We start from the raw sequence: 24,010 nt of genomic DNA on the forward strand, positions 1-24,010 counted from the left end.
AACTATACAAACTATAACTATACATATGTCTAATTATTTAAAAAGAGATGGCCCTGACTCCCTCTAATAAGATGTACCACAAAACATTACTTCTAGAGCTACACTGTTCAATGAATCACTAGCCACTTGTAGCTACAGAATACTTGAAATAGTGCTTGTCAGAATCAAGATGTGCTCTCCAAAAATATATAAAAATATATCAACATATTTTAACACTGATTACATGTTATTATTTTGGATATAGTTGCTTAAGTTTATTAAAACTTTCTCATGTTTCATTTTATTGTTTAAAATATGTGGGGCGCCTGGGTGGCGCAGTCGGTTGAGCGTCCGACTTCAGCCAGGTCACAATCTCGCGGTCCGTGAGTTCGAGCCCCGCGTCGGGCTCTGGGCTGATGGCTCGGAGCCTGGAGCCTGTTTCCGATTCTGTGTCTCCCTCTCTCTCTGCCCCTCCCCCATTCATGCTCTGTCTCTCTCTGTCCCAAAAATAAATAAAAAACATTGAAAAAAAAATTAAAAAAAAAATATGGCTCCAGGAGAACTTTAATTTACATATGTGGCCACGCTATATTTCTATCGGATATCCCTGGTGTTACAGCTGAGCAAACCAGCCCAGTTTCTAACAAGCAAAATTTTACAACCAGTTTCTTTTGGTTTAGTACTCTCTAGTTCTATACTTTTATCCTAAAAACAAAAAGGGTATGTTGACCTAGGATTATGTACCACACAGTATTGAAGATAAGGGCTGCTTATAGTCATCTGGTTATTCAACAACAGGGGTCTAACCTGTTATCACAACCAAGGCCCCAGGAGAAATCCAGAGACTTTTATAAAGTTCTTAACAGGCTGGAAACCAGTTCCTCACTCTGACAATGTCATTTATCAGCTTTATATCAGGGGATATGAATACCAATACCACTTCAAGAGGCTCTCCACAAATCCTCTAGTCATCAGAGAGTTAAAAGTGACCACCTTGAGATGGTATAAGAGGATTTAAGACAGAATGGACTAGCTTGCACAGCAGGGTGTGAGGCCGCACTGTGGGAAGGCAGAGAGAGGAGGGAGTGTGAGTAAAGCAGAAAGCTAGACTCACTAGCACTGGGTCACAGACAGGACCTCATAAAGGTCTAACACACTTTTTACATCTGCTGAGTATCTACTTTGTGTGAAGCACTGGGTTTAACACAGCTAAATAAACAATGTGCACTCTTAAGGAGATCACAGTCTAATCAAACTGAAGTCAGGACAGGTCAGCGTACAAGGCCAGCTGTTCTGACAGTTAATCCTGGGCTTCAACCTTAAGGGTTGAAATCAGAGTTGGCTAATAAAGTCAAATCGCTAGACAAAAAGCTGCAGCAAAGTAGACTCAGGAGACAAGGAAAGTTATGGTTAAATGGGTCTCATGGTGAAAATGGACTCTAAGAACCCTTTGAAATTTTACATATGGGGATGTGTGTGTGTGTAAAAGAACTCACAGCAATCGACAGATGCTCTGAGGTAGTGGTCTCCAAACTTGTAATGCATTTATTTATGAATTATACACATTTACTTTTATGTACTCTATGCGACATGAATAAAATTAGGATAGAAAATAAGGTTAGAAATAAATATAAATAAAAGTCCTAAGTCTTATTTCTGTACCTTCAATAGTTTTTCTTTCATAGCCCACCACATGAATCCTACTCTAAAGAAACGTAAAAAAACACCACTGATGGGGAAATTAGTGTGGAAACCTCGACAGTTATTAAAACTACCCCTCAACTAGAAATGAGCTGGGGCCAACCACAAAAATTCTTGGTCACTTCCAGGAAGTTTTTCTCTGAAAATGGAGAATTTTCACTATGAAACAAAGGAAAAATGAAAAGGTTGGTTGCACATATCATGTAATATATATTTTGCTTTTATCTTCCAATTGTCCTTTTTTATGTTAATATTTTAAACCCTTAAAAAACCTTTTAAATATTAGACAGAAATTATCTTTAAAAATTGAGATTTTAGAAAAGCTATGTAAAATGGGTCTTATGTTCCATTTTTCTTATTAATACAAAATTTGAGGTAGTATCACTAATTTTTTTTTTAATTTTTTTAATGTTTGTTTTTGAGAGAGAGAGAGCGAGAGAGAGAGAGAGAGAGAGAGAGAGAGCAAGCGTGAGCGGGGGAGGGGCAGAGAAAGAGGGGGACACAGAATCTGAAACAGGCTCCAGGCTTTGGGCTGTCAGCACCTAGCCCAATGTGGGGCTCGAACTCACCAACTGTGAGATCATGACCTGAGCTGAAATTGGACACCCAACCGACTGAGCCACCCAGATGCCCCAGTATCACTAAATTTAAAATATTTACTTGAGGGAGAGATTGTGTGCTGATAGTTTTTAACAGTGAGCATGCTTCAGTAGTACATCCGGAAGATTTCAAGTCATTAATTTTCAATATACTTTTCTAAGCATAAAATTTCTTCCTCCAATTTCACATTCTCAGCTCTAGAAAAATAGGCAATGGATATAGACAAGTCACAGAAGATAGGTATCAGGTAATTAATAAACATCTAATACAAGTTTAATATCAACAAAAATCCAAGAAATGGAAACTAAAAATATCAGCAATTTATGAAAAGGCACTCATATGCTGCTCATGGAAATATAAACTGGTATCACTTTATCACTTCTTTCTGGAAAGAAATTTGACAGTATGCTCTGATCTAGTAATTACATCAGGAAATTGTTTCAAAATTTAGAGAAACACTTGTATATGAAAATGACATTACAATATTTTATATTGGTACAGAAAACGATTGGATGAAAATCTTCTAAAATGTTAACTATTTATCACTGGGTGATAGGATTACAGACAGTGTTTACTTTCCTCTTTCTTCTTTGTATTTTTTTTATATATTCCATTTTTTAAATAATAAGCACATATTAACTTCAATCCAAAGAAGAAATTCAAGTTTCTTTTTAGAATTCCTTTTAACAAATATCACCTAATTCTTCTTAAAGAAACAAATACGAAGTGTCTGCTATTTCCATTCAAAATGGAGAGGGCTCCTATTCTAATTTTTTATTTTTACCTCCCCCTCACCAAAAAGCATTCAGCAGCCTACTCCAGTACAGCAGACAGGAGCTCTAGTCAAAGACAGATCTAAGTTCAAACCCCAGAAACACCATTTACAGTTGTGTTACTTTGGGCAACTTTTCTAAACCTCAGTGAATTTTTAAATAAGATTACATAAATTTAGAGATTAAGATAGCTCCATACCACAGCGGCAGCTCAGAAAGAGCATAACGATGAAGGTGGAATTTTAAGGGGAGGGTGTAGGTGGGACTATAAACTGAAATTACAGGAATACAATTTGAGATTCATCCCAAAGAGAGATATGGTGACATACGATCAGACATGGTAGCATGAGACTAAAAGAGTAAATTTTTCTTCATTCTTCTGTATTGAACACTTCCTGTATGTTGCATGCTAGGGACATGGCACTGAGCTGGGTAAACAAGATCCCTGCTTCCTGACCACACAGTCTGTGGTGGCAGGGTGGGGAGTGGGGTGGGGAGTGAGGTGGGGAGTGAGGTGGGGAGTGAGGTGGGGAGTGAGGTGGGGAGTGAGGTAGGGGTGGAAGCCAGGCAGAGGCAGACAAATGAATTGAGTTAGTGTTGTATGCCATAAATAAAACAAGGTAAAAGGACAGACGGGGGAGGGGTGCTGTCAGGGAAGATTCCTCTGCAGAGTGGACTGCGACTTGAAGGACAAGGAGCCATGGCCAAGATCTTGAGTCTCAGAGAAGAGCAAGAGCAAAGTCAAAGATGGGCACAAACCTGGCATGTTCACAGGAAGAAGACCACTGTGAAAGAAGAGGGGGCTGAAAAGTTGGCAGGTACCAGATTATATGGGGCCATAACATGAAAAGGAGTTTGGATTTTATTTTCACTGTGAAAAGAACCCACTGATGTTTCGGCAGTGGCATGAGCTGACTGCATTTAAAAAATTATTTCAACAGATCTGTAGAGAAAGAATTCTAGTGACACGACGCTATCACAGCAGGCCAAACATGCCTTGGGCTGGGCAGGACTGACAGCACTAGTGGTGGTGGAATCAAGCAGAATCACCACAGAGGCTGTTTTCAGCTCCATCTCTCAAACCAAGCACAAAGGTCTTTATAAAACCCACCTTGGTTCTCCCAGTTCATCTGTGCCGCTACTCATCTTCATATACGGTCCTGATGAGGACACATCAGTACTGCAATTACAGATTTACATAGCTCCTTTTCCTACTGGACCAAGCTCCAAGAACCAAGGCAGGAAACCGTTTTATTCACCTGTGACACACCTAGCAGAGTACCTGGCGTATAAAAAGTGCTCAGTAAGTGTCTGCTGATGGAAAGAATGAACAAATACATTTAAAATAACCAAAGCCATTTGTATTCATTTCCTAGGGCTACTGAAGTAACAAGCTTTGTGGCTTAAAACAACAGAAATATATTTTCTCTCAGTTCTGGAGGCTCCAAGTCCAAAATCAATGTTGGCAGGGCAGGGCCATGCTCCCTCTGAAGGCTTCAGGGAAGGATCCTCCTGTGCCTCTTAGGAGTTTCTGGTGTTCCCTGGCAATCCTTCGCATTCCAGGCTTGTAACCTGCATCATTCCAAACTCTGCTCCATCTTCAGGTGGCCTCCTTTCTTGTGTGCATTCTCTCCTCTCAAAAAGACATCTGTCACTGGATTTAGGGCCTGCCCTAATTCCATATGACCTCATTTTTATTATATCTGCAAAGATCCTTATTCCAAATAAGGTCACATCCTAAGGCTCCAAGTAGACATGAATTTTTGGTGGACACTATTCAACTCACTACACCATTCAACACCATGGATTGCCTTTTAAAGTGGTAATCTTCTCATCCTAAAAATGCACAAGCAAAAACTGAGTAGCCAAAATCAGGATGTTCAACAGAAGAGATTTCTACATTGCCTTTGTAAGTCCCTTTAAACCTTTCTGCTTTCAGTTTACTCATCTATATAGTGAGAAAACTGATTTCTATGGTCTCTTCTAACATTAATATTCTATGATTCTGGGCCATAAGTTTTCTTGCTGACTTTTCACATTTTATAAATGTTATGCTAATGTAGAGACCCTCAAATACTTGAATAAATTATAACAGAAAGCTTACCTTCTCAGTTTTGAAACAGGCAAAATACTTTTTTGTAAACTATCTGCCGCCAAAATTACTTACTTTCCCCATTAAAAATGCAGTGTATTCCTCCATACATCAAACCATTACACTTCCATTTTAATAAACCACTCTGAATACTTACTATGTGCCAGTGAACAACCTACTTCTGACCCATCTATTTATACTTATTAAATTATTAGCTAACTAGACCTTTCTCCATTATTTCTATATAATAGGTCATTTAATGGTAAGTTTTTTAAAAAAAATAGCTTTACTGATTTCCCTTATTATGAAAGTGATATTATTTTTGTTTAAAAAAATTCACAAGTACAAAGATATTAAAATTAGAAGTCCCAGTCCCAAAGATAACCACTGTAAATATTTTGCTGACCAACCTATCAGACTTGTACGTATGAATACATTGGTGAACAAAATATCCTTCATGTTTTTATTTACAAAAATCAGATGTTATGTAGAAAGTTACATAAACAGGTTAATACAAATACTACTCTGCAGCTAGCATTTTCTGCAAACTGTTATGTGTATTTTTCCAAAACAAATATGGATATAAGGCATCATTTTACTGGGTAGAGTTTCATGCTGAATTAAAAGAACATATTCTAACCAACCGCCAGACTGGTAAGCACTGAAATAATCTAAATATCCATCATTCTAATGTTGCAAATTGTTACCAAAATAACCTATGTATATATGTTTTAGCAAATTTTTGCAACTGTCCCTTCAGACAAATTCCAGAACTGCAGAAAGGGTAGCATTCACACTTAAAATTTTGATTTGTAAAGACCTACTACCCTACCCAAAAGCTGAATCAAATAATGCTCCCAGCTCCATATATAAGAATACCCATTTTCTCATACCCTGCTAACACTGGGTTTTATCAGTCTTTGCCAGTATGAAATAGAGAAGAACCAAAAATATTTTTCTTTCTTGCTTTCTTTTCTCCCATTCATTCATTCATTCATTCGGCACTTCCTTTATTACTAGAAAAGCTAAATATGTTTTCCTACATTTGTATTTCTTCCTGGAGCTGTGAGTCTTCTGCCAATTTTCTAATGAGTATTCTTTTTTTTTCCCCTATAGATCTTATTTCTATTGCCCTGTTCAAAGAATACCTCAGGTATAAGGCAAAGATGTTTCCTCTCATCATTCCTTTTCAATATTACACTGGAAATCCTAGCTAATGTAATAAGACCAAAAAAGGAAACACAGTATAGATTGGAAAAGATGACATAAAACTATCTTTGTTCACACATGACATAACTGTCTATGTAGAAACTCTGAAAAAATGGAGCAGGGGGTGGGGGGAAGTCTCCTAGAACTAATGAGCAATTATAGCAATGTTAAAGAGCAATAAACGAAATTTGAAAATTGAAAACACAATACCATTTACACTAGCACTCCCAAAAATGAAATACTTAGGTATAAAACTAACAAGATATGTACAAGATCTATATGAGGAAAATGACAAAACTCAGATGAATAAAATCAAAGAACTAAATAAATGGAGAGATATTTAATGCTCATTAATGAGAAGACTCAATATTGTCAAAGTCTTCCCAACTCGATCTGTAATTTCAATGCAATCCCAATCAAAATCCCAGTAAGCTATTTTGTGGATATCAACACACTAATTCTAAAGTTTACATAAAAAGGCAAAAAGATCCAGAGTAGCCAAGACAATATCGAAGAGGAAAAACGAAATTGGGAGGACACTACTGGACTTCCAGACTTACTATAAAACTACAGTAATTAAGACAGTGTGGTATTAGTGAAAGAACAAATAGATCAATGAAACAGAATAGAGAAGAACCAAAAAACAGACCCACAGAAATATAGCTAACTGATCTTTGACAACAGAACAAAGACAGTCTGAAGCAAAGATGGTCTCTTCAACCAATGATCCTGGAACAACTGGACATCCACATGAAAAAATGAGTCTAAATACAGACCTTACACCCTTCACAAAGTTAACTCAAAATGGATCACACACCTAAATATAAAATATAAAACTATAAGACTCCTATAAGAAAATGTAAAAAAAAAAAAAAAAAAAGCTGGACTTAAAATTTAAAACTTCTGCTCTACAAAAAACAATATTAGAATGAGAAGACGAACCACAGAATGGGAAAAAATATTTGCAAAAGACACATCTGATAAAGGACTGTTATCCAAAATATACAAAGAACTCTCTTTTTTAATGTTTATTTATTTGAGAGAGAGCACAAGCGAACACATGAGCAGGGGGCAGTGGGCAGAGAGAGAGGGAGAGAGAGAATCTCAAGCAGGCTCCTCACTCGATGGGGGCTGGATCTCACAAACAGTGAGATCATGACCTGAGTCGAAATCAAGAGTTGGTTGCTTAACTGACTGAACCATCCAGGCACCCCTACAAAGAATTCTTAAAACTCAGTAATATAAAAACAACTCACTTAAAAAATGGGCCAAAGACCTTAACAGACACCTCACCAAAGAAGATATACAAATGGCAAATAAACATAGAAAGATGCTCTACATCATATGTCATCAGGAAAATATGAATTAAAACAATGAGATACCACTATACACCTATTAGAATGGCTAATCCAAAACACCAACACCACCAAATGTTGGGTGAGGTTGTGGAGTAACAGGAATTGTCATTCATGCTGGTGGGAACGCAAAATGGTATAGCCACTTTGGAAAGTAGTTTGGTGGTTTCTTATGAAACTAAACATGCTTTACCTATATGACCCCACAATCACATTCCTTTTGTATCTACCAAAAGGAGTTGAAAACTTATGTCCACAAAAAATCTGCAGAGTAAGTCTGTAGCAGTTTTTACTCATAAGTGTCAAAATTTGGAAGCAACCAAGATGTCCTTCAGTAGGTGAATGGGTAAGTGGTGGTACATCCAGACAACACTATTCAGTGCTAAAAAGAAACGAGCCATTAAGAAAACATGGAGGAAACTTAAATGCACATTATTAAGTGAAAGAAGCAAATCTGAAAAGGCTGGGGACTGTAAGAACCCAACTACATGACATTCTGAAGAAGGCAAAATTAGGGACAATAAAAATATCAGTAGTTGTTAGGGCCTGGAGTTGAGGAATAATTAGGTAGAGCACAGAGGATTTTAAGACAATGATAATACTCTGTATATTATTAACGATGAATACATATAATTACATATTTGTCCAAATTCATAGAATGTACAACACCAAGAGGGCAACCCAATGTATAGTGTGGATGCTGCATGATTATATCAATGTAGGTTCATACAATAGTAACAAATGTACCACAGTCTGATGTGGGGTGTTCATTATGGAGGAAACTATACGTGTGTTGGGGCTGGAGGTATCTGGAAAATCTCTGCACATTCCTCTTAATTGTGCTGTGAATCTAAAACTGATGTAAAAAAAAAAGTCTTTAAAAAATGTTTGCCTTTTGGAATAACTTCACTGTTTTTCTTAAAATGTTCACTATAAAGAATTTGGGGAAAAAGTAAAATGAAGTAAAAAAATATTAAAAAATTCCATCACCCACCATTTCATACATAAAAGGCTACAGAGTGAGAATTTATAGATCAGGAATATCATTTTATTCCTCAATGTAAAAAAGTTTTATTCTTAGTTTTTAAAGTATAGGTGAAATACAGCCTTCCTTATAAAAAAAACCTTTCTTTATAAAAAACCTTCTTTTTGTACATAAATCTCATTTCAGCAAATCAAATGGTATCATTCCAACTGGCCCATTATAATTTCATTAATGGCTTTGCTTTATCTCTGATTATGTTTTAAGAAGTAACTCAAACATGTTTTAAATTGAGTGTGTCTGTACTCTAACTAGTTCAAATAATCACTGGACTATATAGATGCTTTGCTACTCAATAATGTTCATTAAAGAAAGATTGCTACTTAAGGAAATTACAAAGATCAATCCTTTTACAAGGAAGCAGGGGATATAGTAAGAAAAGCAACAAAGTTGGGAAAAACAAATTTTTAAAACTCTAACTTCTCTACTTTCTAATGGTCAGATCTTGGAGAAATCACTTAGCCTTTCTGAATCTCAACCATCAAATCTTTAAAATGATTTATAGGGTCCCTTTCAAGGACTGATATCCCGATTCCATTTCCAAGGAAGTCGTAGAGTGATTAAGTATGAAGACCTGGGATCAGGAGCAATCAAAAACCAGAAAAAAAAAAACTAACGTTGATTTATGAAGTATTATTTCTGTATACCTGCAGAAAATAGTAAAATACGGCAAAAAGATAAGAATAAGATGGAATACAGTAAAGCAGTGGTCTACCAACTGTGTCATGCATGTATAACCCTTAGAAGTACATGAGCATGGAGAGTTTCAAGGAAATGGATTTCTCAGCTCTCAACTTCCATCTATACAATTTTCTAGAACCATTCTGCTAAAACAACATATCAGTTTTCATTTACCTCCTCTGCCTTTTCATCTCTCCCCCTCTACTACCTCATAAAGGAAACCGTAACACTCAACGCTTCCTGAAACTTACTGTGGAGCTGGTGTCTAACAACATCTGAAGAGCCAAATGGAGAATTCAAAATATCTGTGGTGAGGAAGATAATGATTCTACACACTGGGTATCCAATTATTTTCAAGTTAAAGGGGTCACTAATTTCTACTTCCACGAATATAGACATTAAACCAAATCCACTTACTACTTGACCAATTATTTGGATTGTAGATCACTTTGCTGTCAACTTGGAAGAATGGGGGATATGGCTAAAATAAAGCACGTTTTATAACCATCTACTAAATTCATGAGATTTCTCAGTACTTTCACTATTAAAGTAAAAAAGTTAGAAAGGTAATGCAAAACACCATCTTCTCTAAATTGTATTGCTTACTCAGACCAAAATAAATTTGATATGGCTTTATGGACATAGGAAAATTTAAATGTTTTTAATTATAATTGTTTTTGCACAGAACTCAGAAGAACTGGGTGACAATTTAAAGCATTTTTTATTCCCATTCACTAAATTCATGAATGAATTTACTTTTCATTATAGAAAAATATGATCGTGTGATTGATAAAATTCTTTCCAGTATAAAAGAATACATTAGGGTAAGATGTCAATGCTAGAAAAATACAAATGAGCTCAAAGAGAAAAATAAGGAATGTAAAATTCTGACTGTTAAAATTAAGACATTGTTCATATATTTCTTTTTTCTTTTTTTGTTTTTGTTTTTTTTTTTTTGAGAGACAGAGGGCACAAGTGAGCGAGAGGCAAAGAGAGAGAGGGAAAGAGTGAGAATCCCATGAAGGGCAGGGAGAGAGGGAGAGAGGGAGAGAGGGAGGGAGGGAGAGAGGGAGAGAGGGAGAGAAGGAGAGAGGGAGAGACGGAGGGAGGGAGACAAAGAGAGAGAGGGAGGAAGCAGGGCTCATCTGAAGCGAGGACTGAGCTCACCCATTGCAGGACTCAAACTCACAGGAACCGTGAGATCATGACCGAGCAGAAGTCAGATGCTTAACTGACTGAGCCACCCAGGAGACTTGTTCACATATATATATTTTTTTAAACAGACAACGTAAAATATCAAGTTTTTAAAATTTCCATAATGTATTTATGGAATTTAACAAAATTCTATCATTTACAAATACTGAAACTTAGAGGAAAAATTCAAGATGTATGAGAAGGTATATAGTTTTTTGTTTGTTTTTCCAATTCTTTGAAGGGGTATGGCCAATTTAACAAAATTTAACAAAAATTCTATCATTTACAAATACTGAAACTTAGAGGAAAAATTCAAGATGTATGAGAAGGTATATAGTTTTTTGTTTGTTTTTCCAATTCTTTGAAGGGGTATAGGAGCAAAAAAACCCAAAAAAACCCTAGTAGTGAAAGTCAGAATATATCACTTGTCTTAACCTTCCTCCTAAGATACTGCCTACTGGACATCCCCATATGGATGCTCCCCAGACACTTGAACTCAACATAATCCAAAGTAAATTTATTCTCTTCCCCCAACCCCACCCCCTCAGAAAAACAAAACCTGCCTCCTCCTCCTATCTGTATTTTTATTATTAGCTCCATGATCTACCTGGTCTCTTAGACTAAAAGAGTGGGAAATTTTTTTATTACCTCCCACACCAAATCAGTTCCTAGGACCTAACTCCTAACGATCTCTATTCCTTGTGCCACAGTAATCGTTTAAGGTCTCTTCACAGGCTGTCATCAAATAGCTTTTCAAAACAATAACTATATACATATATAAATACATATATATATATTTAATACAGTTGACATATGATGTTATAGTTTCAGGTGCACAATACAGTGATTTGACAAGTTTGTGCTTTGCTCATCACCAGTGTAGCTAACATCTGCCCCCATACATCCTTATTACAATATCATTGACTACCTTCCTTATGCTGTGCCTTTTATTCCCAAGAATTATTCATTCTATAACTGGAAACCTATATCTCCCACTCCCTTTTACCCATTTTGTCCAATTCATCTATGCCCCTCCCCTCAGGCAAACACCAGGTTTGTTCTTTGTATTTATAGGTCTGATTCTATCTTTTGTTTATTCATTTTCTTAAAAAAAGATTCCACTTATTTCACTCCATATGAGTGAAATCATATGGTATTTGTCTTTTTCTGACTTATTTCACTTAGCACTATACATTCTAGGTCCATCCATGTTGTCTCAGATGACACGATCTCATCCTTTTTTATGGCTGAGCAATATTCCTGTGTGTATCGTGTGTGTATGTGTTATCTTCCTTATCCATTCATCAATTGATGGACACTTAGGTTACTTCCATAACTTGGTTATTGTAAATAATGCTGCAATAAACATACAGTATACCTTTTTGAATTAGTGTTTTTGTTTTCTTTGGGTAAATACCAAGTAGTGTAATTGTTAGATATTTCTATTTTTAAGTTTTTGAGGAACCTCCATACTATTCTCCACAGTGGCTGCATCAATTTGTTCCCACCAACAGTGCACAAGAATTACTTTTTCTCCACATCTTTGCCAACACTTATTATTTTTCATCATTTTGACTTTAGCCATTCTGACAGGTGTGTGGTGATCTCTCATTGGTTTTGATTTGCATTTGCCTCATGATGAGTGACGTTGCGCACTTTTTCACATGTTTGTTGGCCATCTATAGGAGTTCTTCAGAAAAATGTTGCTTTAGGTCTTCTGCCCATTACTTAATCAGATTGTTTTCTGGTGCTGAGTTGTATAGGTTCTTTATATATTTTGCATATTACTGCTTATTAGAGCATATTGCAAATATCTTCTCCCATTCAGTGGGTTGCTTTATTTTTTTTTTACCATTTTTTTAAAATTTATATCCAAATTAGTTAGCATATCGTGCAATGATCTCTGGAGTAGATTTCTTAATGCCCCTTACCCAGTTATCCCCTCCCCCCTCCCACAACCCCTCCGGTAACCCTCTGTTCTTCATATTTAAGAGTCGCTTATGTTTTGTCCCCCTCCCTGTTTTTATATTATTTTTGCTTCCCTTCCCTTATGTTCATCTGTTTTGTACCTTAAAGTCCTCATATGAGTGAAGTCATATGATATTTCTCTTTCTCTAATTTCGCTTAGCATAAGACCCACTAGTTCCATCCACGTAGTTGCAAGATTTCATTCTTTTTGATTGCCGAGTAATACTCCATTGTGTGTGTGTGTGTGTGTGTGTGTGTGTGTGTGTGTTTGTGTATACACACACCACTTCTTCTTTATCCATTCATCCATTGATGGACATTTGGGCTCTTTCCATACTTTGGCTATTGGTGATAGTGCTGTTATAAACATGGGGGTGCATGTGTCCCTTCGAAACAGCACACCTGTATCCCGTAGATAAATGCCTAGTACTGCAATTGCTTGGTCATAGGGTAGTTCTATTTTTAGTTTTTTGAGGAACCTCCATACTGTTTTCCAGAGTGGCTGCACCAGCTTGCATTCCCACCAGCAGTGCAAAAGAGATCCTCTTTCTCCTCATCCTCACCAACATCTGTTGTTGCCTGAGTTGTTAGCCATTCTGACAGGTGTGAGGTGGTATCTCATTGTGGTTTTGATTTGTATTTCCCTCAGGATTAGTGATGTTGAGCATTTTTTCATGTGTCGGTTGGCCATCTGGATGTCTTCTTTGGAGAAGTGTCTATTCATGTCTTTTGCCCATTTCTTCACTGGATTATTTGTGTTTTGGGTGTTGATAAGTTCTTTGTAGATTTTGGGTACAAACCTTTTATCTGATGTCATTTGCAAATATCTTCTCCTATTCCATTGGTTGCCTTTTAGTTTTGCTGATGGTTTCCTTCACCGTGCAGAAGATTTTATTTTGATGAGGTCCCAATAGCTCATTTTTGCTTTTGTTTCCCTTGCCTCTGGAGACGTGTTGAGTAAAAAGTTGCTGTGGCCAAGGTCAAAGAGGTTTTTACCTGCTTTCTCCAAAATCTCCAAAGAGGATTTTGATGGCTTCCTGTCTTACATTGAGGTCTTTCATCCATTTTGAGTTTATTTTTGTGTATGGTGTAAGAAAGTGGTCCAGGTTCATTCTTCTGCATGTTGCTGTCCAGTCTTCCCGGCACCATTTGTTGAGGAGACTGTCTTTATTCCATTGGATATTCTTTCCTGCTTTGTCAAAGATTAGTTGGCCATACGTTTGTGGGTCCATTTCCGGGTTCTCTATTCCTGTTCCATTGATCTGAGTGTCTGCTTTTGGGCCAGAGTAGGTTGCCTTTTGTTTACTGATGGTTCCCTTTGCTGTGCAAAAGCTTTTTATTTTGATGTGGTCCCAACAGGTTATTTTTGCTTTTGTTTGCCTTGCTTTAAGGAGACATATCTAGAAAAATATATCTATGACCAATGTCAAAGATATTACTGCCTGTGTTCTCTTCTAAGGTTTTTATGGTTTGGGGCCTTACACTTAGGTCTTTAATTCACTTTGAGTTTATATTTGTGTATGATGTTAAAAGGTGGTCCACTGCCATTTTTTTTTTTTTACATGTAGCTGTCCAGTTTTCCCAGCACCATTTATTGAAGAGACTGTCTTTTCCACATACTGTCACCTCCTTTGTCAACAATTAATTGACCATATAATCAAGAGTTTATTTCTGGGGCTTCTAGTCTGTTCCACTGAACTGTGTTTACTTTTGTGCCAGTACTATACGGTTTTGATTACGACAGCTTTGTAGTATAACTTGAAATCTGGAATTGTGATACCTCCAGCTTTGGTTTTTTTTTTTTTTTTTTTTTTTTTTTTTAACAATAATTACACTTAAATTTACTTTTCAACATCTCTCATAGAGAATTAAACTACTTTATACTAATTAGAGCTATGCAAAATTACCTGTCATGCATATAATTGAGTTACTCAAAGAAATTAGAGAATCATGAAGTTGGAAGGAACCAGAAGAGTCAATCCCTTTGACAATACCCTTATCCAGGTACTTTCAAGCTGTTGTCAATTTATAGCCTCATGAAGTACCCTGCTCTCTGTCGGGACATCGCTGTCAGAGATCCAGGCCCAAATACAACTTGTTGCACATTTTCTAAGATTATTGCGATTTAAAAAAAGATTCATGCTAGCAGAAGAACAATGGTAAAATTACACAAAATTCTAAACAAAAAGTTAAAAATTAGTTAAAATTTAACATACAGAGATAGCTTCAGTTAGCATTTGGGGATACATCTGGCTTTTTTTTTCCTTTATTTTGTTTGAGTATGCATGATGTGTAGATATGTATATATTTTGTGATTTAGTTTTAAACAAAATTGGGATAAACTGTTGATACTCGGTTTGTTTGTTTTTATTTTTTCACTTAATTATGTTATAAGCAATTCCCCATGCAATTATGTATTCTTCAAATTCTTCAAAATATTTTAGTGGATATATAATATAGCAAAACTAAGAAATATTAACTTTTAGTCAATCATTTGTAAACTACTTATCATATATCCTTTAAATTTTTTCAAAGCATTTTTGTGGTTACATAATATAGAAATAAATACTAAATACTCACAATATTATAATTTATTTAATCATTTATAAATTACTTATTGTTTCTAATTTTTCAAAGTGATGAATACGTGATGAATATCCTTGAAGATCAATCTTTATCTACATTTCTAGTTATTTGCTGAGGATAGAGTCCCAAAAGTAAGGCAAAGTATTAATTTTTTTATTCAACTGCTAAATTACCTGTCAGCAAATTTACAATTTATAATCCTATTAGCACTGCATAGCATAATCTTCATGTCATATACTTGTGTGTGTGTTTTTTTTTTTTACTTTGTCAATCTTAAGCAAGTATCATTCTTTTAGTTTGTTTCTTTATTAGTGTGATTACACACAAGATCTCCCTATTTCCCTATTGCTTTTACCTATTCATCCCATTCTACTCTTTGCGGTAACGTCATTTTCCCATGTTGTAAAAGGAAGTAGAAGAAAATGCATAGGTGTTAGGGTCAGGTCAGAATGACCTAGGATTTGATCCATTTCCACTACCTAGCTGTGTTACCTTGGACAAGTGACAACTTTAAGTTTGTATCTTCTCCTGTGTATTGTCAACAACCCTCACAAAGTAGAAACAGGGTATAGCAATCAAGAACATACAACCAAACAAAATCTAAATTAACTCCCCTCCTTTTTCTCATTTGCATGGTAGTCCTTCACATATTGGAAGACAGCAACGCTCTTACCGTCTCTCACCAACTGCTCTTCTATCCCTATCCTTTTGGCCCAAATCTTGGGGATCCCTTTCTCCAAGCTAAATGTCTCCAATTTCTTCACTCACATATCAAACAATATGCTTTCAAATTACCTCATCATCTTGGTATTTCAGAGTATGATTTAACCTAGTCATGTTCCCCTAGAAAGTGGCATCTAGAACAAAATCCAGATGTGATTTGAAAAGACCAGAGTAAAGGTTATCACTTCAAATCATCCAATTTGTTTTCCGTATCCAGATCCACGAGCCAACAAAATCTATAATCCATAAACCTAAAAGACTAACTATATTCACCTCACTTTCACCAACAAGGCAGGCCAGGTTAAACGTGAGGGTGTGGAACACTCTTGAAGTTCTTGTGATGCCTTGGGCAAGTAATGTAGTAATGTCTCTAAGGTCAGTTTACTCCTTGGGAAAAATGGGAGTAATATCACTTATCTCAAAGGGTTTTTGGAAAGATTAAAAATATTAATTATAGTATCTGGCATGTAGGAGGTATTCAATAAATAGAAACAAACAATTACCACTGAAGCAAGACTACTGCATCTTTATTAAGCACCATTTGTCAAGTACTTTACATGGTCTTGAGCTAGAGCTTGGTCTACCCAAAACACAGACGATGGAGTAGATGTTAACCAATTAACAACTCATCTTCTTCTCCAAATTCTGCCCTGCTCTACTTTCATCCTCTCCTCCCTCGTGCCATCATCTTCAGAAAATGAAGAGCCATCCCTACCAGCAGGTGGAGGAATGGAGCAGTCACCTACAATTCCTACTCAAAATTACAAGCAGACAAGAGACACTTCTGATTTCAAAATTTCAAGCAGACAAGATCACTGGCACTGGTCCATTAGGAAGGGTACCTGCCAGCAGCTGAAATGAAGTTCTGCAAGCTTCAAAGACTCATCTACAAATGTAGGGTTTTTTTCCTTTCCGAACATACTACTGATCTACTTCCTTTCCTCATATACTACACCTGAATGCAAACATACAAAAGTATCATTTATTTTGTGAATAACCTTTTGAAAGACACATTTGACAACAATATAAAAATCAACGGTCTATGTTACATTTAGGCAAGAACAGGCCATTTAAATGAGGAAGAGAATAAACACTCAATTTTTTCTCTCAATTCAAATAGATCCAAGCAATATGTACAATAAAAAACTTTTAAGTTGTTTCTAAATTAGAAGATTAAAAATTAATTGTTGAACTTTTCTGGAGTGGCCAAAGGGAATGTAAGAATGCCCAGATTTTAAAGATCTTTAGTCAAACGACTTCTAACAAAATTAGATTTTATATAAACACAGTCTTTAGTACAGAAAATTAAATTCCTTAAGATCTGCATGCAATGAGAGTTCTTTACCACCTAAATTTCCTAAGTATATTTAATCCTACTAAATGGCTATCAATAGTCCCAGGCAAAAAATCTGAATTAAGCTAAGCTTTGTCTACTTCCTCTTTCTTCAGCTCTTCTCTTCCCAAACTTGTCTCTATACCCATCCCTAGAAAAGAAGTCAGTTCCCTAAAATTATTCTAAATTTTTTCTTCATGAAAAGAAAAAAAAAGGAAGGAAAGATGGGTTGAAACTTACCCTAATGTATTAGAAGTCTTACCAAATTGCCTCAAAGAGAATGGATAATACCTCTCCTTCTTTCCATCCAAAATGAGCTCCCTAATCTTTGTTTCCTGAAAAGGATGTAATATTTTACCTCTTGCAGGACATTTGTGTTTAAAAAAGAATTCTTGGGTAGGCAGTATGTACAGCTGATGGAACTCTAAGCATAGCAACAAAGAAAAATCTAGGCATAGGTCTAAAACCTCTTCAAATCACATCCCATACATTAAATGTGTTCCTGATGACAACTTATAAACTAGCAATTTGAACACCCTACTCCTCAATCAGAACACTCCAAATACACTATAGATTTACATTAATATTATGTTTGGGCATATATTTGAAGTATAGCATAAATATACATTACTTCAGAAGTAAGAGCCAAAGGTGATAGTATTAAATTTAAATCAAAGTATGAAACATTTCTGAAAACAGAAAAATGAAACTAAGATCCCAACAAAACAAGTGTTAGGGAAATGGACAGGGAGGAAAGTCTCAGCAACTGAACCACTCCCAGGATATCCCACCAACTGCTCCCACTATCCCCTGTATTGTCTTCTGAATGTCGATTTGTGAAGAGGCAACTACTGTGGTAACAGTAATTTGGAATAATGCACATTTACAAACTGATATTTGATATATAACAGTCCTTACACATGAGCACAAGATATGCAAATGAAATTTGACAAAAGAAATGCAAATGCACAGAAGCACTTCAGAAAGTGTCCATTTTGCTTACTGCAAGTGGAAACAAACTCAGCATACCACAGTGCATCTACTGACACAGTAAAACATTTATATAAATGTTTACAAAATATTTATAAAATGTTTATTAAATAATTATATAGTATTATAATCTCATATCATAATCATTATAATATTATACTGAAAGAGAGATAATCATTTATCTAAGTAAGGACAGAACATTCTAGGAAACCAAAAAATATTCTTACCTCTTGACCCAACCTAGTGATCCCACTCTAACAAACATGCACGAAAGTATTAAAGTTTTATATACAACACCAAGACCTGAAACAACTCTAACATTCAACATTCAGAGAATAAATTACTCATAGATCCACACATCATCACTACTAATGTTCATTAGGTATATATAAAACTATACTGTATTCTGACAGTAGCCACAAGCCATATGCAGCTACTTAAATAAAACTGAATTTACCATTCAGTTCCTTAGTCAGACAAGCCACATTTCAAGTGCTTACCTAGCACTTTTCATCATCACAAGTTCTGTTAGATAGTGCTGATTTACACAGCTACCTGGACCATCCTCTATCCTCCTTCCCTTATATGCACCCTTTTATCTACTTAATCTTCAGGCTTTGGCCTAAGCCTCAACTACTGTGTGAGGTTCCCCCTGATTTATGCAGGAAATTTGGGTATACCTTCTTGTAGTCTCATTACACCTTGGTAACTGGCAATAAATTCCATCACATCATATTATTTCCCCTACCACAATCCTGCAAGCTCCCTTAAAGAACCAACTTTTATCCAAGGGACTTTGAACTGTTCTGCCTTGGTAATCTGTCATATACTAAGAGAACTGCTAAAAACAACAGAGATGTACACTATAAGTGAAAAACGTTTATGCATAAGGAATATAATGCATCAAAGAAAAACATGGCTAGGTTGGCAGGCTCACAAGTGATTTTTAAGATTATTTATTTTGAGACAGAGAGTGAGTGGAGGAGGGGCAGAGAGAGGGAGAGAAAGAGAAGGCCAAGCAAGCTCCACAGGGCAGTGTGGAGCCAAAGGCAGGGCTAGAACCCATGAACCCGTGAGGTCATGACCTGAGCCGAAACCAAGAGCTGGACACTCTACTGCCTGAGCCACCCAGGTGTCCCATCACAAGTGATTTTTGTTTTCAATTTCTAATTCTTTACATTTTCTTAGTACTCAACATAAGGAGCCTCATTCTCAGAAGGTGTTTAGCAAATATCTGTGGAATAGTTTCTGTATTAAAAAAAAAAAAAAGACACCCCAAATGAAGCCTAATGTAAACTATGCACTCTGGGTGGTAATGATGCAGCAATGTAGGTTCAACAATTGTAACAAATGTACTACCCTGTTGGGGGATGTTGATAACGGGGGAGACTATGCATGCACCAGGTCAGAAAGCACATGGGACATCTCTCTGCCTTCCAGTCAATTGTGCTGTGAACTTAAAACTGCTCTAAAAATATAATGCCTTCAATGAAAAAGATCCCAATATTTTGTTCTGTAATAATATATACCATTGATTTATAATAAATTTTAAAAACTAGACCACAAATTTCTAACACAAATAATATTTATCTCCAGTGCTTAGAAAATCTGACTAAATTAACTGCAGGTGCAGTGCTGTTGGTGCCATCAATACACTAACTCAACCTCCTCATTTACTGAGCACCGACCCATGCAAAGCACTGTGGACACAGCAGTGAACAAGACAATTTCTGTTCTCACAATATTCTTTCTAAACAACAACTTTATTCTGCAAGATAAATCTTTAACCTCAGCTATCAACAACAGATAGCTCAAAATGGCAAAACAAACTTCTCTTATCCTGATTTTTTTCAAATAATTCAAAAAACTCCTATTAACCTTCAAGAAAGTAGTACATGACCTGGTTTAAAACAAAAAGTTAATGCCTCATTTACTTGGCATTCTTAGGACAGTTGGTGCTCCAAAGAAATGAATTTTTCAGATAACTCACTCTTATCCATTTAAGCACCAACACTTACATTGTTTGGCATGGAGATTTCTTTTTTAAGTGGGAATCTTTCGATTTTTAAAAAGATTCAAGTAAATATTATTTTGACTGATAATTATTGTGTTGTACAGCACTCAAGCTCCTAAACTATATGTCCCCAGGGTTCTTTTTTAAAAGTTGCTGGCTTTGAAGAGTTTTTCTTCTGATCCCCAGCTTTGGTGTGTCAGCTGTCAACTTTTGCTGGTATCAGTGTGAACCTGACTCAAGCAGCCTCCAACTCTCTTCAAATTTGCTGCTACTTGCAAAACAAGTTTGTCAAAATTTTGCCTAAAACACAGGCTTTGAGAGGATCCTCAAATCTACATTTTGGTTGTTCCGTCTTCTATTCATTTCCTGAATCTCTTAAAGTTTGCAGTTACAAGTTCCAAACCAAGTTCTGGATAAATTACTGCTATACCCTGATAAAAGTCCTTACATTGTTTTCATATTTAAAACTGATAGTCAGAGATAGCTTCATTATTTATTCGCTCATCCAACAAGTATTAAGTACTTGTGTTGTGAAGTTGGTAAGTAATATTATGGTGAAAATAAAGAACTAAAAAGATTGCTAGTTTTGAACACATTCTAAAATAGAAAAACTCAGAAAAAACTTCTTAGCACTTAATAAAAACAGGGTTGTTGTGTGGGTTTTTTTAATATTAAACTACAAAACCTCAGTTTTTTACAATTTCTATAGCTTTAGACTTAAGAACTGAAGATTCAAGGGTTCTATTTAACCAAATATTTATTTTAGAGAGCTCTGAATAAGATTCCAAAATTTTATACCTTTTTTTCCTATTACACATTCCCATCTAGCCCTAAAGAAATCACTAGCAACATATGCTTTAGTTTTAACTGATACTCAAAATCTTGGTAACCATTTCAAACCATGGTAAGTTTATCTTCATTTTAATGTTGAGCAACAATAATTTGATAAAAAGTGTAAATTCAGGAAACTTCCTGTCCAAATTTTCATAAGTTCCTATATTTGGTGTGCAGAAAATTTTTTTTAAGTTTCAGGAGTAAGAGATGGTGTGGCCCTACAATATTTGCTTTATCTGCCACAATCATATTTTTAAAATTCCATTACCCATTTAAACCTAAGGCTAGGAAATGAGTCAAAGAGGAGTAGGGCTTAAAATTGGTCTCTGAGGATTAATTAAGACAACTGGTAAAAACCCCTGGTGTCAGCCTTACTTGTTTTAATGCTCTTGGAATCTCCTTTCTCATTCATTTTCTCCTCAGGGAGCACAAGTGACTTTTTCTGTATTTTATAATTTTATAACTGATTACTTGGTCACCTTTATTATGCAGACTGAACTGGAAATGGGCATCAGTTATGTGCCTGTAATCTGAGACAGTAAAATAGTATTTCTAAGTGAAAAAAAGTTACTACGATTAAAAACTATTAATTACTACCATTAAAAACCTTTTCCAGCAATGCATTAACGTTTCTTCAACATTAATTTTGGAACCTGCAGATGCTTTAAGCAGTACTATAAAGGCAGAGCATGGAGACCTAACTTTCAAAATAACAATACAGTATTATTTAAACTATTAGAGTAACCATTAAAGTTGGCTCTGACCTCATCAGCATACCATCTTGTCCCATGATATAAGTCTGATTCTAAATAAAAACAATTCAGAGAAAAATCCAAATGGTCTCTTGCTCTCTCTACAATTTAGGCAAAGAAGCAAATGGCAAATACTGGACACACCTATCATAAGCAAAATCTCCACGAGGTACTATCCACACTACCGGTTTAAAAGAAAAATACAGACCTGGCTCAGGATATTTACAATTGGAGAGAGAAAATATGTTCCATAAAAGATACTAATATTAACCAATAGTAAAAATAAAAATAATTGAATTAAATTAAAAACTGATCATGAACATTTAACATTCTGAAAGCAGAAATGGAGGGCACTTAGTTCAAATGTAAACAAAATTCTTTTTGCCTATTTTAAATCTGGCAATCAAAATCAGCCAGAACTAAGGAGTTGAGCCAACAGCATCACCAAAGAAAAAACCGAAATTCTCAGGAGCAACTGGTATTGGACCATTCAAAACAAAGTCTTCCTGTGAGTGCTCATTAGGAGTTTCTCTCCTAAAATCTCCTTATCAAATTAAAAACCTGGCTATCAACTTTGCGGAAACCTAAGCTTCAGAGAAGCACTCTCGATACTTTTTTTTTCAAAGCACTTAAGGTCCATCCACGGAATAGGAGCTGGCGAACACCGAGGAGGAATTGGCCTATTGTTCGGAGAACCGCAGGACCATCCGAACGCCACGGGGCGCGCGGGAGCTGGGGGTAGGCAAGGCTCAAACGCGGCACAGGTGTGCGTATGGGGGAGGGGGGACAGGTGTGCCCAGGGCCACAACTAAGGTTAGAGAGGCCCGACTTCAGATCCAGACGTCGACTGGATCTGAGGAAAAGAGTCATCCCTGAAGCTTAAACCACGGAGCATGGAGGGGGGCGGGCCTGGGAAAGGTCTTAAGGACTCCAAAGCCCACCCGGTTTGGCAGTGGGGGTGGTCGGAGAAGGCCGGGGCACTCAGGGTGTAAAGCCCGAGGATAAAAGAAAAGGCTCTCGAATCGAGGGGCCAGCGTAGAAATCTCTAAACAATGAACCACGCTGGGTCTGGGGTAAATGGCTAGGAGACCAGGGGTGTCGCGGAGGTGGGAAGAGGGTGGGAAAAGGGAAACAAAAGAGAAGCCCCCCAAGTGTGGGGCCCCGGTGGCGGCGGCGCCGGCGATTACCTGTGAGAGTTGACGGGGATTGGGGCAGCCGAAGAGCGCGGAGCTGGAGCTGAAGCTGATGGCTCCTCGGCGGCTGAGGACGTGCTGGGGGACCGGCCTGTCCAGGGGCAGCACCGGCAGCTGGTAACATACTTCCATTGAATACGCCCGCCCTGCCCCCGCGCGGCGCCCGCCCAGCCGCGGCCGCCGGCCCCTGTGCTGGGAAGGGGCCGCGGCTCGGGGGCGCCGGGCCGAGGCGGGGGCAGGGAGGGCGGGCGCCGACCCCGGGAAGCCGCGCTCACGCCTTCCCACCCCAACACTCCGCCCGGGCCGCCGGTGGGAAGACGCTGCGGCGGCCGCGGCGACAGTTACGAGGACCGGCGCGCGCCCGGCTCCGGGGTGCAAGCGGGGGCAGCGCAGGCAAAGTGGGAGAGGGAACCCTGCCGCCCCAGATCTCCTCGGCCGGGAGGAACGGGTCCGGGCAGAGCAGAGCAGGAGTGGAGAAAAGACAGAAGAAAGCGGTGCAAGAAAAGACGGCTGGAGCCAGCGGCGAGACCCAGGTCGCACGGTCTTGGGACCAGCCACCAGCTCGGGCCGCCGCCACCGTCCTGCCCCTCCCCTCCCCCGGAGCCTGACTTCACTCCGCCGCCGGCGCGAGCCCGGCGTAATTCACACTTTGCAGCCGCGGACGGTGCGCCAACCACGGCCGCCGCCACCCTGACGTCACGACGCCGCGCCGCAGGCCCCGCGCCTCCGCAGCGCCCTGGGAGACGGGTTAGCGGCGGTGGGGGTGAACCGTCTCGCTCCGGTTCTGCACTCGGTCACTGTCCCCTCCCGCCACACACTGCCCCCCTTCCTCCTCTCCTACCAACCTCAACCCATAGCCCCCGCCCAGCTCTCCCTTATCTGCCCTCCACACAAGGCGCGTGCGCACGAGGCCCCACCGTTTGGGGACATTCCCCTTATCGTTAAACTCTTGCTTTCGAGCGCGCTGAGGGTGTGGGGTGGGCTCAGCCTG

The 24,010-nt window shown here is 37.8% G+C and overlaps 1 protein-coding gene across 2 annotated transcripts in view; it reads right to left on the reverse strand.

Moving 5' to 3' along the window:
* The window catches only part of PDE7A (phosphodiesterase 7A), a 127,369-nt gene extending 103,656 nt beyond the window's left edge, over positions 1-23,713 (reverse strand). For both annotated transcript variants that reach the window (XR_006300468.1, XM_043601160.1), the window contains exon 1: positions 23,014-23,713. Coding sequence is in view for 1 of the 2 variants with exons in the window: in XM_043601160.1 (XP_043457095.1) it covers positions 23,014-23,151 (138 nt within the window). In the remaining variant the exon portion in view is untranslated. The remainder of the gene's footprint in view (positions 1-23,013) is intronic.
* Between the last annotated feature and the right edge of the window lie 297 nt (positions 23,714-24,010).

Source organism: Prionailurus bengalensis, chromosome F2, assembly GCF_016509475.1.
Source record: "Prionailurus bengalensis isolate Pbe53 chromosome F2, Fcat_Pben_1.1_paternal_pri, whole genome shotgun sequence".
NCBI lineage: Eukaryota > Metazoa > Chordata > Mammalia > Carnivora > Felidae > Prionailurus > Prionailurus bengalensis.